General features: G+C 44.8%; 1 protein-coding gene across 1 annotated transcript in view; it reads left to right on the top strand.

Moving 5' to 3' along the window:
• Positions 1–17231, top strand: part of MFSD11 (major facilitator superfamily domain containing 11) — a 268198-nt gene that overhangs the window by 77947 nt on the left and 173020 nt on the right. Inside the window, exon 4 of the mRNA XM_086930674.1 lies at positions 14081–14188. Within this exon, the coding sequence (XP_086786800.1) occupies positions 14081–14188 (108 nt within the window). The remainder of the gene's footprint in view (positions 1–14080; positions 14189–17231) is intronic.

The following is a 17231-nucleotide window of genomic DNA, read 5'->3' as shown; positions in this document are numbered from 1 at the left end:
CGCTATATCGATGCAATTATGCTACAATACAATTACAATCAGTTTGCATCTCACCTTTCCATTTCTTTCCAGGGTGTGGTAAACCGCACTTCAACAGCGTGTGTCAGCATACTTTACAATCTGCCATTTTTGCGGCATTTCACAGAGTATGAAAATTAACATAGAGTATCATTGATACCACTGGAACATAGAACATGATGCAGCAGCTCCCCTTGTCAGTTCTCTGCCGTTTGGAAGGCAGTAGACCAGAAGCCACCCATTTCTGTGCATTCAAAGCCAAGTGCCTGAAGAAATAATCCTAGCCCATCCATGCCATCTGAGCCCCAACTCCAGGAATGTGGCTTTCTGTTCTTCCATCTGAACGCATCGAGTTCTTTCCCATTAACACACTCTTTCATTATCAACCTGCCGGTTTTCCTTATCTATCGTTTTACTCCCAAACAACCTTCTGAAACATTCTTCTGGACTGTGCGGTGTTATCATCCTAGCTGGCACACCTCTGCATCTCATGCACAGCATCCTAGATGTGCATCCGCCAGGGGTCTTCTGCCCGTGCACAGTGCTGACCAGTCTGTGTACTGTGCTAAAGGGGCACCCTGGAGCTCGCCCCCCCCCCCCCCCCCCACCGCAGGGGTTGAGAGAGAAAATGCGTCAATAATAAAATGCAGAGGTACTCAGTGTCTGGGAATAAATCCTGCATCCAGACAACTTGTCCATCTTTTTCACCGCTCACACTTCACTTCCACCCACACCCTGCACTCACAGCAAACACACCACACTGCACTCACGCCGTTCCCCCTGCACTTACTCTGCGCTCACATGAGCCAACCACTCACCAAGCACTGATGTCACTTTACTCACCTATCACTCTCACCGCTCACTCTGTACTGAATCGCAAAGAAGCACATGACTCAATATGGATTCTCTTCTCTCACTCTGCACTGTCACCTGCATGCCAACTCAAATGGGCACATCACTCCCGTGCACACACATTGCGCACCCTGCGCAAATTGCTCTCACCCTATCTCACACAGGCACATTGCTTATCCTGCACTCACTTAGTCTCTCCTGTCACTCACAGAGGTACACCACTCACCTTACACTCACACCTCTCAAACAGGCACATTACTCACGGGACTCACCCTGCACTCTCACGGACACAGTGCTCAGCCTTCACTCACACTGGCACTCCATTTATCCATCACTTGCGCATCTCACTGTACCTGCACAGAGGCATAACGGTCTGCCAGAACTTGCAGGCGCACACCACTGACCCTGCACTAACTCCTCTCGCCCTGCATTCACCAGTTACTCCTGCAGCTACCTTTTACTCACTGCTCATCCTGCACTCACACAGGCACACTGGTCACAAGGCCCTCACACTCCTCACCCTGCATTTACACTGCTCACACCACTCACCCTGCTCTTACTCTGCATCCTCTCCTCTCAACCAGGATTCCCATGTGCTCTTCTCTCACCATGCACTGATTTTACTTGTCCTCCACTCACATCGGCCCACCTTTCGCCCTACACTCACTCCACTCACAATAGTCACCATCACCTCTTATGGTGCACACCTAGAAAGTACCCAATTCTCATGAATATACACATTTCTACATTGGCACACACAGAATGCCTGCTCTTTTTTAGTACTAGAGGCCTAGTCTGTTCCATCTGTAACTACGAGGCCAGTGCAAGAGGGTAGAATGCACTGAAGATGTGGGATGGAGCAAAGAGTGACTTCAGGGCTGAGGCTTTGAGGGATGGTGTGGGTTTGGGGATCAGTCTGAGGCTATGGAGATAAGCTGCGAGTGAGTGGTAATGTGGTACAGGACGAGATTGCATGGAAAGCCTGCAGAGGGGAGCAGGCGCAACAGGGTAAAGATGACGACGGAGACACTGAACGCATCTGTCATCTAATAGATAAAGTGCACCGGTCACGTAAAGAAGCACTACTGCTTTCTATTTACGCGAAGAAAGCTTTTGACCGTGTGCACTGGGCCTACCATTTTGAAACCCTAAAGAGGTTTGGCATTGGTGAGAGGTTCAGGAAACGGATTTGGTGTAATTATAGCACTCCCCGAGCAGCGGTGAGGGTTAACTGAGTTTGATTCTAATATTTCCCCATTTGTCTTGGCACTCAACAGGGCTGCCAGCTTTCTCCACTCCTTTTTGCATTATATATAGGCCATTAGTGCAAAAGCTGCAAGACAGCCTCGCTGCCACAGGGATCCCCTTTGGCTGCGGCCTCCATCTGATAAGCTGGCTCCTATGGCTGAAAGGAGCTGGTTGTGTGTGGGCTGCAGCGGTAGGGTAAGAGCACACTGAGACAGTGGATTGGTGCAGGAGGCAGGATGGGCATGAGGCTGTTGAAGCTTCAGCAACTGGCCTATCCGTTGGCTCACTGAGATGGGAGGGCAGAACAAGCTTCAAATTCTGCCCAGCACAAATATAAAGGGGGAAGGGGAAAAAAATGCATAGAAGTCTTTGCAGCATTATGGTGAATGCACAGCCATTTTGAATAAGGGAACATGCTTACTGAGAAGCTCTATTCACCAATACGATTAGCCTATCAATAAAAACACAGTCCTCACTGTAATTAATGCATACCGTAAGCATGTTGTGAACCTTCAGCAATATTATTAGCCAATACTATCGCAGCATGGTGGAGGAGTCCTCCCATTGCAAACTGCCACATAATTACATATTTTTAGATGACCAGACTCCCCTCTCAAGCCAATAGGAGTATGACTAGCACTATTTCTCAATGACGGCACACACAATCTGCCAAATAAAATAGTGTACTCAAGGTAACCAACGTGTGGGAGGAGACAAAGCCTCTCTCTCATGTGTACTTCTTAAAGATCCTTATCACAATCTTGCAGGTTCTTTTTCATATTTGCTTCCTACCTTTGTCACAATTTTTCCACCTTTCTCTTCCCCTTTTGTGTTTTTCTTTCTTTTGTTCTGAAACAAAGTCTAATGAGGAAAAATGAGTGCAGGACACCAAAAATGAGTGCAAAGAGGTTCTACTTACAACCACCAGCTCAAATTAAGCACTACCACTATGCCTGATATTTTGAGACTTGCATGTAAGAGCTGCTTACCCATGAATATTTTGCAACATTCCATTGCGTAAACTAAAATTGTCAACAATGAGTCATGAGCATTTTCTGGATCTGAAATGATAAATCGATCACAAGCAGATAGTCCTGCCAAAATATGAATCTGTGAATTGGTAAAAGGGGTGGTGTTAATATTCTTTTTAAAGAGCACTGTGCGTAGCCTAGGAACAGAGTCAAATCTTCAAAAACATGTTTGTTATAATATCAGGTTTGTACAGTATGTTTAAATTGCACAGTTTGTCACTTTCTTTTCTCATCGTGTCTATGAGGATAGCTCTGACCACATTTTTGGAAATGCTTGTTCTGCCCTATTGGTTGAAATGTTAGCCCTCCCTGACCCCCAAAGTGCGGGTCTAGTTGTGCCCCTGTGCGAACTTGACCCAAAGGTTTTGGAGCGCTTTACACGAGCCCCAGTTACGTTACACAAGAACCCATACATTTTTTGGTAGGCAGGGGGAGATTAAGTGATTTGGCCAGAATCACAAGATGTTGAGTCGAGACTCAAACCTGGTTCCCCAGTTCCAAAGTGGCCAGCTCTGGCTGTTGTGCCACATCAATTACAGAACGGTTGCTTAGTGAAGCATGCATAAAGAATAGCTGTACGTGCCACATACATGTTCATGGCTTAGCAGTACTTGTCTGAAGGCACTTCCCCAGAGGCCCCCTTACTGGATGCTTTTGCAAAAGAAACAATTGATAGACTGAATTCTGAACAATGCAAGCATTCACCCCCAATCACAAGGATCTGGGTTTAATCCATCATTCTTTTTCTCACCACACCACTTCAGTTTGGATCCAGCCATATGCAAATCAGTCTTGACCATGCTCCAATGGGAAAAGTCCAGCCCGAACTGTCAAGCCAGGTCCTCCTACCTGGACTGGAAACAAGCATCTTGAGACCGGTTTCAGGGCATCACCCTTCATCAGCCAGGCTAGCTGGACTCCAGTGGTGTAGTGAGCACGGGACCCACGTCTGTGAATACACTTCCCACTTAGGGTGAGTTATGTAAAAGAAACAATTGATGGACGATATCCTGGCTGAAGAGGAGTGAAGCCCAAAACCGATCCTAGGATGCTTGTTTCCAGTCCAGGGAGGACCTGGCTTGACAGTTCGGGCCGGACTGTTCCCATGAGGCACAGGGTAAAGACTGATTTGCATATGGCTGGGTTCAAACTGGAATGGCGTGGTGAGAAAACCAACAATGGCTTTAGGCCCAGATCGCTGTACTGGGGTGAATGTATGACATTGTTCTGAATTCTGTCCATCAACTGTTGTTTTTGCATTTGTCACCCAGAGTGGGATGGGTATGCCCAGACATGGGTCCCGTGCTCTCCAAGCCCCTGGAATCAAGGTATCCTGGCTGAAGAGAGGTGAAACCCTGAAACTGGTCCTAGGATGCATGTTTGCAGCCCAGGGAGGACCTGGCTTGGCAGTTCGGGCTGGACTGTTCCCATGAGGCACAGAGTCAAGACTGATTTGCATATGGCTGGGTTCAAACTGGAATTGCATGGTGAGCAAAAACACGATGGATTTAGGCCCAGATCTCTGTACTGGGGTGAATGTATGACATTGTTCTGTATTCTGTCTATTAACTGTTGTTTTTGCCCTTACTGGATGGAGCTGCAACGTTAGTCCTATACTATTGGTGTCATTTGGACCCAACCATTAGTGTAAAATTAGACACAGGCGTTTTTCTTACCTGTCTTGAGAACCGGGAGGTGAACATTGGTAAGTTCCACCAGGACTCCTGATTGGAAATGTCCTGCGGAAACACCATGACCTGCGGAGAATCATGCACAGACATCAGCACCACCCAACCTGGTTGCAAATGCATAATTGCTGATGCATTTTCAGCACAGTTATCAAGGGAGTCGCCAGAAAAAGAAAATACTCCCACTTTGAACCATGCATCTGGTGGTACCTAGGAAACAATGCAAGTGTGCTTGAATCTAGCCTCTTTCTTTTTTCCTTTCATCCATCTATCCATGTATCATTTCACTTCATCCACACACTCATCCTTTACCTTTGCATCTGTTAATCCATCCTATCTCCATCTATCAATTCCTCCATCTTTTCACCCTTTCTCTGCCCAACCTTTCACTATCATTTTCTTCCTTTTTCACATCTTCTTAGCTATCCATTCCCTTTTACTCTTCGTTCTTTGCACACATTCCTACAGCGTATCCTTCCTTTCAGCATTTCACCCTTCCTTCTTGCACCATTATTCTTTCCCTCCATACACTCTCCCCTCGCCCCTCTCCCCTCACCCCTCTACCCTCTCCATGATATTCTCTTAAAGGGTTATTCATAAGCTTTTATGCAGATGGCCCATAAAGAACTAAACCCTTTATAGTATCCAACTTGTCAATCAATCAATCAATCAAACAAACTTGTAAAGCGCTCTACACACCGTTAGGGTCTCAAGGTGCTGGGAGGGAGGGGGGGGGGTCGCTACTGCTCGAACAGCCAGGTCTTGAGTTGTTTCCTGAAGGAGAGATGGTCCTGGGTCCTGAGGTACAGAGGCTGTTCCCCTTTGGCTGATGGAGTTGGGGCTTCACAACGCTATTGCTAGGTGTAAGTGACCCCAGGGGCACATTTGAGCAAACAATATTACTATGACATCCTAATCTTGGATTACTGAGGGTTTCAGATTTGAGGTGTGTATATTGGGCGTCAGCCTGTAAGAGATGCTGGCTCAGCTGCAGGACAGCGTCTTAGATCCTAAAGTGTGCTTTAAGAGGGGGCCAATATTAGGAGAAGCAAGTTGTTTCACTTTACTTACAAAGAATAGCGGTCAGTGATTGGTCAACAAGCATACAAAAATAGAACTGACCATTGATACCATGGTAGTGCAAAAATACCAACATTGTCCCATCTTCGTGCTACCTCTCACCACCTAATTTCCTTCTCTGACTCCAAAGGGTCTCAAAGCTCACTGAGCTCAATTAAACAGGGGGTAATGAGTCATATTGGCCTAATGTAATAAACATGACTCAAGGGGTCCTGGTCCAGATTTCCACAAAGATGGCTGCCTTTTGTTCCACTGAAAAGAGATTTTGGGCAGAACACAAGCGGCCAGGACTGGGAAGAATTGTTTGTGGTAACCTTTGCTGAATATGGGGGATGCCTTCCGCATGACAGGGAGACCAGAAAGCTGCCAGTGCAAACTGATTCAAGAGGGTACCAGAGCCAAATCTGCCAATAATGCTGCATTGTGGACAAGAAGAGTGATAAACTGTTGAATATTCAGACTTGCTTACCTCTGGAGATAAGCTGGACTGACCTGCACTGAGCAGCAGACAGAAGTGAGATGAGAAGACTTTGTCAAACCACATGAGGAGCAAAAAAGCACTGAACTACTCTGGTGTTCATGTCAAGAAGGGCGAGAGTCTAACTGCAGAGCGATATTTGAGAGTGAGGTTGTTATAGGCTAGATGGAGGCGGACTGAGTCGGCTGCGGTGCATTGGAGTGGTCAACTTGATTCTCAGTAGCTCCTGAGTGAAAACATGATGTGATCTTGAACAAGTCGTATTGATATGTTTCGAAGGAGAACTGGGTGGAGGACCCATCCGGCAGCCATCTTGGAGGCAAGAGGTAGGGGTCTTGAAGAGATGGTGACCATTCTCGAACCACGTGGCTTCGCTTACAAGTAGTAATCTTTATTTAGATATAAAACAAATATCTTTAAAAGAGAAATTTCCAGTTCATAGTGTTTTACAAATATTAAAAACAATACAGACAGTCAAATACACAGCAGAAATATGCATAATCATTTTCCTTGGTCTCTTACTTGCAAATGTTATTAAAATTGCTCCCCTAATCTGTGATTACATACATAAAACAAACCGTGATCCTAAAAAGCTATTTAGCTGTTCTTATCTCTAATTACCTGACGGTTTTGAGATTATTTGTTTTTAAAAAGCGTTGATTAATTTAAGAAAGATTAGGGGAAAGCTGTGACTGGACACTTGTTTAAAATTGCGATATGCCTGCTGGATCAAGTTTGTCAACCTTTTATTTAGATCTGTGTTGTCTGGGCTCAAAGCCGCAATGATAGCTTGCCTGCAGGACCGAACACCCAGCCGATTCCATTCCCCCCTCAGCTTGAACCTACGTTGGAGATCAAATGCTGGACAAATGCAAACCACGTGCAGTAGCGATTCTGCTGCTTCGCCACACCCTCTACATATTGTATCCTCCTCCGTACGACGCCAGGCGGGTAGGTTTTGCAAAAATCGCCAGTCGCCCATTCTGATTGCTGTGAAATTACGTTTTAAATACAGTGAATAAGGGCTAGAGAAGTAGGAGGCAGGGGTTAGGCGATTATAGGAATTAATAACTGCCCATGAGTGGCTTCGTTTTGCAAACAGTGCTTTGTCACTAGCAAATGATATCGTTCTTACACATTTTTTAACTGCGAGCTTGAACGCTGACTTACTGGGGTTAAGGGCCCACAGGCCGTCTGCTGACGTTTGTTGAATGTAGTCCTTAAAAAGACGGCCATATGCTCCTCCTGGATTTTTCACACTTATTTCTTGCCAGACTAGGAACTCTAGTGTGCCTAGATTAGATTGTCTTAGTTTGTGGCAAAGGTTAAGAAAGACCCCTATACTGGAGGCATCGTAATTCAGTAACCCCATCTCTAGTCTAATCTGTGAGGGGGAGGCAACGTATGGCAACTGAAGGACCTTTTTATAGATTTTGGTTGTGTGCTGATTTAGGACGGTGTTCAGTTTGCCCTTAAATATCCCTACGCCATACGACAGAGTGGGGCCTATTTTCGCTTTCAAAACTTCCAGAAGGGGTAACAGAGTGGGACCTGACAGATTTTTAGAAAGCTTAGTCAATGACACTGCAAGCGTCATTGCTTTGACTGCGATCTAGTCACGCTGCTTTTTAAGGGAGAGGGCTTTGTCGACAATGGAAGACACCGCTAATAAATTGGTCATGGTCCCCGAGTTGGCAGTGAATCCGGTTTGGTTCATTGGCACTCAGTTATGATCTTTTGCCCAATGCCTCAGGTCCTCCAAAAGGAGTCCTGCATAGTGTTTTGCCTCAATATCCAGAAGGGCTATAATCTGTAATTATTAGGGGCAGCATGCGAACCAGATTTGTAAATAGGGTGAATTATTGCCCCCCGCCATGAGTCTGGGATTGTTGCAGTTCTCAGTGCATAGTTAAAAAGGTTTGTTAACAATCCAGACCAAAAGATTATGTCAGATTTAAAAAGTTTTTGTGGAATGCCATTAGGCCCTGGAGCTCCGTCTTGTCTAGCCTTTGTCACTGCGATGATGACCCTGTCTTCGGTCACCTGATGAGTCTCGTCAGACAGATATTGTGGCACGGTAGGAGTGCACCCTATGGGGCCGAGACCATTGCCCGTTTCTCCTTGCAATCCATGTCCTGCGGGGTCTGGTTGAGCTTGAGACTTGAAATGGTCCGTAAGGTAAGTAACCCATTCTGCTTCTTCGATATTTGCGGTTCCAAGACTCGAAGAACTCAAGTTTGAGTTATTGATTAGGGCCCAGAATTTCCTTGAGTTTTTGCTCTTACTCTCCCACACCAGTTTACACCAGAATTGATTTTCATGGGTCCGCTTGTCTTCAGTGATCGCCATCCGAAAGGCCTTTTGGGTTCTGTGATATGTTTTTAAGATCTCGCTGTTCCCAGGGGATTTCACGAGTAACCGTAGCGCGTTGTTTCTTACCTTTTTAAGCGATTTTGTTTTTGAGGATACTTCAAACTTGCGAGACTGAGTTCGGCTGTGCCCCTGCGTTTTAGATGGAAAACTGCTGATCAGATGGGAGCAAAGCCTCTTCCATGTAGCGGTCGGTGAGACGTCAAGGTTATTACCGCCTTTTATAAAATCCGTACTCACTTGTAGAATTTTGGGGCTGATGTCGTCGCTCCACTTCAACGCTTTAGATTTTCGGTATATGTTCCCTGACAAGTTGGAGGTGCTGGTTTATGAAACTCTGGCTTTGAGTTGAGGGAAATGACCTGGGGCCTGTGGTCACTTTTGGTACGTGGGAGAATGCTAAAGGTATCTAGATAATAAAGCAGGTCAGCGTTGCAGATGGTATAGTCTAGGTAGGAATGTTTGCTGCCATTTGACCAAGACCAATTTGGCGGAGTGTCGCCTGCGGACCTGCCGTTCATCACCAGGAAGCCTGCACTGTAGAGTCTCGACATACAGAGTTCTCCCAGTTGACTGTGCGCTTTGTTAGGTGGTCTGGTTTGGGTTACGGCCTCTGTGATGTTGAAGAGAAGGTGCTCATCGGTTTCTGCTGTTTTTCCCTGAAATAGGTTGGTGTTGAAGTCCCCCGTAGCGATGCAGTCAGTTTGGATGTTTGGCCGCGATGTTGCTCATAATTTCTATTAGGCGGGCCAGATGGACTTTTTTGGTACGAGAGTTTGGATTGATGTACACATTTAAAAGAAATAAGGGACTTAGATGTCGCCACCGATTGATTTTTACCCCTAGTACCCAATCTTCTTTAATGGGTAGTTGTTTAATTGTACCTTTTAGATTGGTGGATATGTAGGTTGATAGGCCTCCTTTTGCGTGGCCGTAAGGGCTGTCCCTAAGAGCTGGGTTCCAGAATTAAATAAATTCAGAAATAGGGTGGCCGTCAGTTGCCCAGGTTTCCTGCAAGGTTATTGCTGTGTGCTCACATAAGAAAGATGAGGTTCCTTGGTTCTCGATTTTTTGGTGAAGCCCGCTGATGTTCCAAGAGCACATTGAGAATGTAGCATATCCTTGATGTTCATCTATGATGGGAAAAACTACAGGCCGTGTTGGTGCGCCCAGAGGTTTGTTTGTCCTGGGTGGGTGCCCTCCCACTGGGATTCATTCTGTGCCTTTAGATGACAAGATGCCTGGAAGCCACCACCAGCCCTGACTAGGATCGACCTCATGGACCTCTGTTTGCAGAGTCTTACAGTGAACTGATGGCCCTGATGCGTTTTTAAAATCAAATATGGTCTAGCTTTTGCAGCCTGTCTAGTGCTGGCGCCTTTCTGATGCAGCGGCGGTTGAGGAAGCAAAGTGGTGGGATAGCCAGGGGTGGAGTATGGGTAGACTCTGATACCCCAATTTCTCAGGGTGGGCTTGTGTTCCAGGAAGGCTCCCACCCATCTGGCCTGCTTAAATGACACCAAGGTTACCTCAGTCGATTGAGTGCCTCTGGGGGGGAGGAACTCTATGGAGTCAATGTCCTCCGAGGTCAACCCTTCAAGCCCCAGGATGCCTACCGCTAATTTTATTATGTTTGTTCTATTGAGAATGTCTTGGCGGCCCTTTGATTTGTATTCCGGGGCCAGTAAGAGCTGGTGGTGTGGCATATCGATTTTTGTTGCGTGCTCTGACGTGCTTATTTCATTGGGCTGCTGCCCTGCATCTATTTCATACTTCTGGTCGGACTGCTGATGGGGGATCTTCCATGATTGTTGTGCGGGGCTAGGCTGCTTCACATGATCGTTGTAAATTGTTATTTTGTAGGTCATTTGAGATGTGACATTGTCCACTCTGGCGCGGGTTGGGGCCGGCGATAGGTTGGTTTTTTCTTGTTTCGTCATCGGCCTCATTGGCTTAGCCTCGTTGGATTCGTTGATTTTTAACCTTGGGATTTCTGTGGCTGTACTAGGCTCATCTGTTGCTATTTCCATAGCTGGTTTACTTGGTGCAGGGGCACTCGTCACGCCCTGTTCGGCAACGGACCCAGTCATTTCTTCTTGACGATTCGTCGGGGGTGACGAGGCACCCGACTCACGTGGGGTCCTGTTGTTTGCCGTTTTCTCAAAGATGGGGAAGAGCTGCCGATGGGCAGTGTGGGGGAGGGCCCTGGTTTTATTTCTATTTTTTCTAAGGCGTTTGCGCTCTCTCTTGCTGCGAGGTGGTAGAGGGACTGGTGCTTCTTCCCGTGTGGACCCATTCAGAGAACCTTGACCGTCCTTCGGGCCTGTGGCTAAATGATCCGGGTTGATTGTGTGCCCGCGCGAAGCCCCGCCTTTTTCAATCGTTGGTTTGGCACTTGTTGGTAAGGTTTCTGATTGCCCATTAATCCCCTGCCTATTTTGTTGGGTTGTGCATGGGGCTGTTCCTTCCGGTGACTCTGTTTCTTCGTTTATGGTGGGCCAAGAGTTTGCGGGGTATTGGAGCGGGGCAGGCTGATTTTGATGCTGCTGGCTGAAGTTTGTGGGTAGATTGCCTCCCTTTATGCACTTAACTTCCTTTATGATGCTAGATAGGAGCTCTGGAAGCGAAGAAAGAGAGTCGATGATTGGGGAGCAACAAACTGAACGAGCTTTGTGGATGCTTGCGCCCCTAATATTAAGTTATTTAGTTTATCGAGTTAGTTGTCGATCCCGGACGTAAAAAGTGCTAAGGTGTTTAGAAGATCAACCTGGACCTCCAGTTTTTCCGAGTGGTAATTTAAAGCAGTGACTGTGTGTTCGAAAGTCTGAAGACGTGGCTTCGGAACAAGGCATGAGCTAGGGACAATACTACATGCAAAAACATAGAAACCATAAAGCCATGACCAAAGCAAAAGTGTGACTGGAAAAAAAGAGGAACCTAAAACTAAGCAGAAAAGTAGAAACCTCTCTAGGTGGCCTTTGTCCAGGGATCCAAAGTGGAAACCAATGATCAAGTAAACAGAATATAGAGGTTGATTTCTCTGCTGGATGGAACGTTTGATAAGTGAAATAGTGGCAGTACTGTTGAATAAGCGAGGTGTCATTGGGCAAGCTAAAAGATACCCATGTTCAACAAAATTAGAAGTCTTAAGAGTAACCACAATGAACAAACAAATATTAGAGATAATGAAGGGGAAAACATTCCTGAGATGTTGGAGATTTGAGATGTAGGAAAATTCTATCAGTGAAAACCATCTATCTACTTCTCCATAGGAAGTGGATGCTCACAATTCTATTATATTCATAGTGATTTGAAAAACCAAAGTATTAAAACTTAACTAAGATGACCGCTTCTATGTAGGCAGATGTCACAGGATAAAATCTAGCAGAGACTTGCACACTGCACTCATAGAGTGACAAAACCAAGAGATAGTATTCTGGCTGCTTTATGTGACACGAAAGATTTGCACTATGGTGACTACATTGTGCTGCCATTTCTAGGCAAGAAGTAGTTCCTTTAACTGCAAATTAAACTGTGCTTCCCGTGTCCTGCTAAAGTCACTCAGGGGGATAAAGAGTACATTTTATAGGCTGACGACAAAAAACAAGATTATCCTTAACTGTGTCAAGCAGCAGAGGGAAATGTTGGATGTTATACTGAGTTTGATAAAAATATTTATGTTACAATTGCATTATACCTATTCAGTATTTGCGTTTTACTATGGATGGATGCAACAATTACACAATGTTGAAATAATAATACCTTCTGGCAAACGTTGCAGAAAGTGTCCCCAGTAGTGTGTCATGCACCTGTCTAATAACACACAAATGAGGCACGTAAGGCACTTTAACAATCCTACCCAGATGTTCCACCTTCTGTGCTTAGGAGAGGATTTTCAGTGCGACAAATACTCTACACAAGGGTTAATGTAAGGTGTTTCAGTTAGAATGTGGTGCTCTCATGGTGTAGTCAATCTGGTGTTATTTTCGACAAAAAGAAGCCATGGAAATCAAACACTCCTTACAAAAAACAATACACAAAAATTGACTTTTTATAGTTTTCCTATCATAACATTTGCTTCGGCAGCTTCCACAAAAAGTGAATATCATTGAGAAGTAAATAAAGATTGACAAAGCCAATGATTTTGGTCTTGGAGTAGTGCCAGCATTGGTGCCGCAAAGCATTTGTACAGCATCGACAACCGAGTGCAAACATCCCTTCATCTTACAACAGGTACAGCAAGGGAGTAATGCTGCAAGCTTCCCTTTCTCAAACAAAGGGCACACCTCGTGCAGTGCAAGCTTAACTTTGACACCGAATGGGTACCATAGAGCAGCAGCACAAGTGTGTCTCAATTACAGAACATCCACAGGCCAAGCAGCTCATCGGGCAGGTTAGCATATTGTGTTGTGCATTCTGCGTTCAAAGGGCGCAATCTGAACTAAGGCTTGAAATACCCTAGGATTTTTTTTCAGAAATTCCCCAAACCCATTGTACCATCAGACTTTTAGCAAATGCATGCATTGTGAGGAGGGGATACTATGCTGCGAAAATTGGCCTGATAATCGGGTTGCCAAGCATTGAAAAAGCTGCGTCTGACTTTCCAGGCACTTGAAGAGTAGGATCTATTCCACAGGCTGTTCATGTTGAGCGTGCACAGTAGATATTCATTTTTAGTTTTGCTAGGAGCCTAGGCATTGTTGAGATGGTATCCAGAAGCAGGCATTCTGTTATTTTCTTATCTCAATTCTGTTTCCAAGTACTGGCTTCCTTCCACAGCTTCACTTTTTAACCTTAGGTGCTCAATGGGAGACAGTTTTGCTTTTTTAAATTTTGTATTCACTGAGGGTCAATGATATTCTTTAGGAATGTTCCTGATGCCCCGGCTAGATCTTTAATTTATTATGTTTTGCCTTTATGTCCTGTGCTGGAGTGGTTGGTTTATCAGCCCCTGTACGGTATGGTGCGTATTCTGCTTGGTCTTAGCCAGAAGCAATCTTAACCACTGTAGTGTTTTAATTTTCAGTGTGTAGCCAGCCCTTTTGCAGAACTACTTCACAGGGTCTAATGTGTATGACCATTGGGTGTGCCTGTCCGTAACACAGCAAACCTTTAGGCTCCAGTGTGATCAAGAACAAGCTCAATGAACAAAAACTAACAGAGTCCTAGACTCAGAAGCTTAGTGTATCAACCAGACCTGATGTAACAGTCACTGCGAGGCTGAAAAGGTGTGGAGACCAAAGTCCTTTTCACCTTAAGAGTGTTGGGCACAACAGGTCTTTCTTTTTCATGCGTCTTTCTCTCTCTCTTCACAGCATGGCGGTCATATACAGTGTCTTCTCGTTCTCCAACCTCATATCGCCTTCGGTGGTGGCCATCATAGGGCCGCAATTTTCGATGATAATTGGTGGCATCTTTTACAGGTGAGTTACTTCTGAGGTGGAGTTCATATGAAGGGGGATTTAAGTTTTAGTATTTACCTAGAATTCCATGTTAAATGTAATCCTCTAAAATCCATCGTAAAATGAGAAATGTATCACTTGTTACAAAGGTGTTATGGCTGGGTTGTGAAGAAAAACAGAGTGAATGAGACTCAAACGTAATTTCAGTCATAAATGTCCACAATTACCTTTTTGCTCCTGCCAGGAATCCATAAAGAAATTCCTGGCTTGTGCAAATAAATGTACTACTGCTGATTTCTCCAACAGTAATGACTACTATTCAAGAAGTGGGCATTCCCCAGTACTGTTTCCCTTGGAAGTTTGGAAAAGTCCACAAATGTACATGACTGTGGGCATTCCCAAAGACCTTACTGGCCCCTTTCCATCTAGCAAATGGTCACATAATTACTCCACCCAAGGACTAGAGCTACTTCTCTTGCAGAAATGGAATGAAACACCCCTAGACTTTGGCAGGGCCTTGGGATAGAGCTTTCTCCTCTGGGAAAAATGCTTCCATGAAGAGCATTTGTTTTTGCATTTTCACGGCGTCTCAATTCTTCTGTGGGGAGTACTCTGCTTTGGAGAACTCCACATGGGGAAATAGGAGCCTTTGGGGAAAATTAACATGGTCACAGGTTTTAAACCTTAGGAGAAGGGTTCCTACGGGCTGGTTATGAAGTGAATCTGAGGGGTCTCAGCCTGTCATATAGGTTCCCTTCAGTCATTACTAATGCGCATGAGAACTTCCCGGTGAGCAATCCTCATCCAATTGGACCTCGTCCAGTAGTCCTTCCCACACTCAGGCCATCTCCATCGGGCTCCCACCTCAAGTGGCAACCCTCCTAAGATTATTGCTCTCATATTCTCATTTTTAGCCCAGTGTATTAGGTTGTTACTCCATTTCATTAGTTGATGTCCTCTGGCACGCTTCCAGTTAAAAATAATTTGTCTCTTGTCTGATATCAATGCAAGATCTATAAATTTGGTTGCCCTACATTTGCCAGGCCAAGGGATGGTTAGTTTGTCTTGTAATCTTTTGTAACTAAACGCGAGTTTTGAATATAAAAAGTTGAAGACTTTTCTGAGGAGTAGAAATTTGTATCACTAGAGGCATTTTGGATCAAGTGATGTCTTATTATAGTTTGTTTACCAGCTGCCTAGAAAAGCTACCATCTTTAATCCTTTCTAGTGTCCTTACCTATGCTGCGAATACACCGAAAACTTCAAAGGGGTCTTTATTCAAAATGTAACAAAACCTAACTCTGTATGTTTCCCATTGGCGTTAATCTACTGTTGCGCTACTCCATTTTATGCTCTCTGACCTGTGACACTCTCTTAAGTGAAGTCCGTTCAGGTTCTTTAACTCTTCCTGAAATCGTTTCTAGTGAGCTTATGTTTTCCCCCAGTGCAAGTTTTATCCCAGTGACAGTTGCCCATTAGTCCAAGTTGACAATTCTGGAGAGTAGTTTTAAGGCAGTAGGTGGGGGTGAGAAGCAGGTTCCTCGGGCGAGATTTAAATTTAAATCTCAATCTGAGAAAAGGTTGCCAAGTCTGTTTTATTGGACTTTACGTACTATAAATAGTTCTTCCGGGGAAAATTAGTTCAGAAACTAGTCTGTGAAGAAAATCTGTACTATAGAGTGCCACAATTTCTTGCTCCGTTATCAGGTGTCAACTTCAGGCAGCTTTTGCTGGCTGTTAGCAACAGACCTATTGTAACAATAAAGACCGAGTGGGTTTTGGGTGCCACCCTTTGCTCATTATTCAGTTTCTTTCATGTCTGTCTCCATTTCCTGCTTTTGATTAAGTAGCTTTCCTCCCTGTTCTTGTGTTTGTCCCGCTCAAAGAACATTTAAGTCTCACAGTTTTGAATGGATGGATTGTATCCTTCCACTACTGAGGTCAGAACCTTGTGTTATAGTTTGACGGACCATTATTTTTCTTCCCACTTTCCTTGCTTTCCCTTCTCCTTACTCTGCTATCTCACCTCCCTTAAATATTTGGCTGTCCCCAAGTGGTCCTGGTCTTGGCCCTATTTTCTTTATTTTAGTCATTGTCACCCAGCACCTTATAGCCCCCCGCTCTATTTGCCACCCACAGTTGTATCAGTGGACAGATGTCTTATGTTTCTTAAAACATTCTAGATGACATTCATGCATGTACATGTGTGCGCTTCATGCATGTACATGTGTGCGCGCATGATGGCCATCTAGGAAAGCTTTTTCTTTTTTTTCTTTATTTGAACTCGTGCAAACTAGCCATCCTTGCGTGCACATACACAGAGGCCATCTTGGAATGTTTTTCTTATGCCTTTTGACAAACCGTTGTAAGATTGCTGTTGGTCGGATGCTCACACTGGTGGTTATCTTCCAGTTGTTTTTGCAATAAATTATGGCAAAACTACAAAAGCATTTGCAAAGCCTGTAGGTTGTGCCCCGGTGTCACAGGCAAGATGAGTTGGCTTTGTCAGTACTTGTTGATGTGTGTCTATATACTCTTTTGTTCTCAGTCAGCAGTGTCTGCTTGAATAGTGGACAGTTCCTGTTGCTCCTGCTTTGGTGAGAGCATTTTGTCACACATCCTGTGCTGATTATAACTTCCTCCAGGGATCTTAATACAGGTTACTAGCAGATTTAGGTGTTTGTTTTGGTTCCTTAGTCCAGAACCTTCCACTCTGTAGTTTTTCTGAAAGTCATTCTGAGTGACCAGCCTGACTCCTTAACCAGTGTTCGTTTTCTACCACATGCTGTTTTGAGCAAGGTTACGTTTTTTCAAACTGCCATCACAGTGATTTCATCACTCTCTCTATCTAATTTTAGGATCCTGTGTGGTAAATATTTTACCGAATCTATTTTTTCCGTATAATTATCATTACAAGACAGCTCATAAAAATGAGAGGCAGAGTCCGTGGTATCTGAGTTTTACAGGGTTTATTAGAAAAACCTCGAGGTTGGAGATCATGTTCCGTCACCACTAGGGTTCGGGAAGGGATAGTCAACGTTTTATTAACATTACACATTATATA

The sequence above is a fragment of the Lissotriton vulgaris genome, chromosome 7 (assembly GCF_964263255.1).
Source record: "Lissotriton vulgaris chromosome 7, aLisVul1.2, whole genome shotgun sequence".
NCBI lineage: Eukaryota > Metazoa > Chordata > Amphibia > Caudata > Salamandridae > Lissotriton > Lissotriton vulgaris.
The sequence above is the reverse complement of the archived record's forward strand: the minus strand, read 5'-3'. Positions and strand labels throughout refer to the sequence as shown.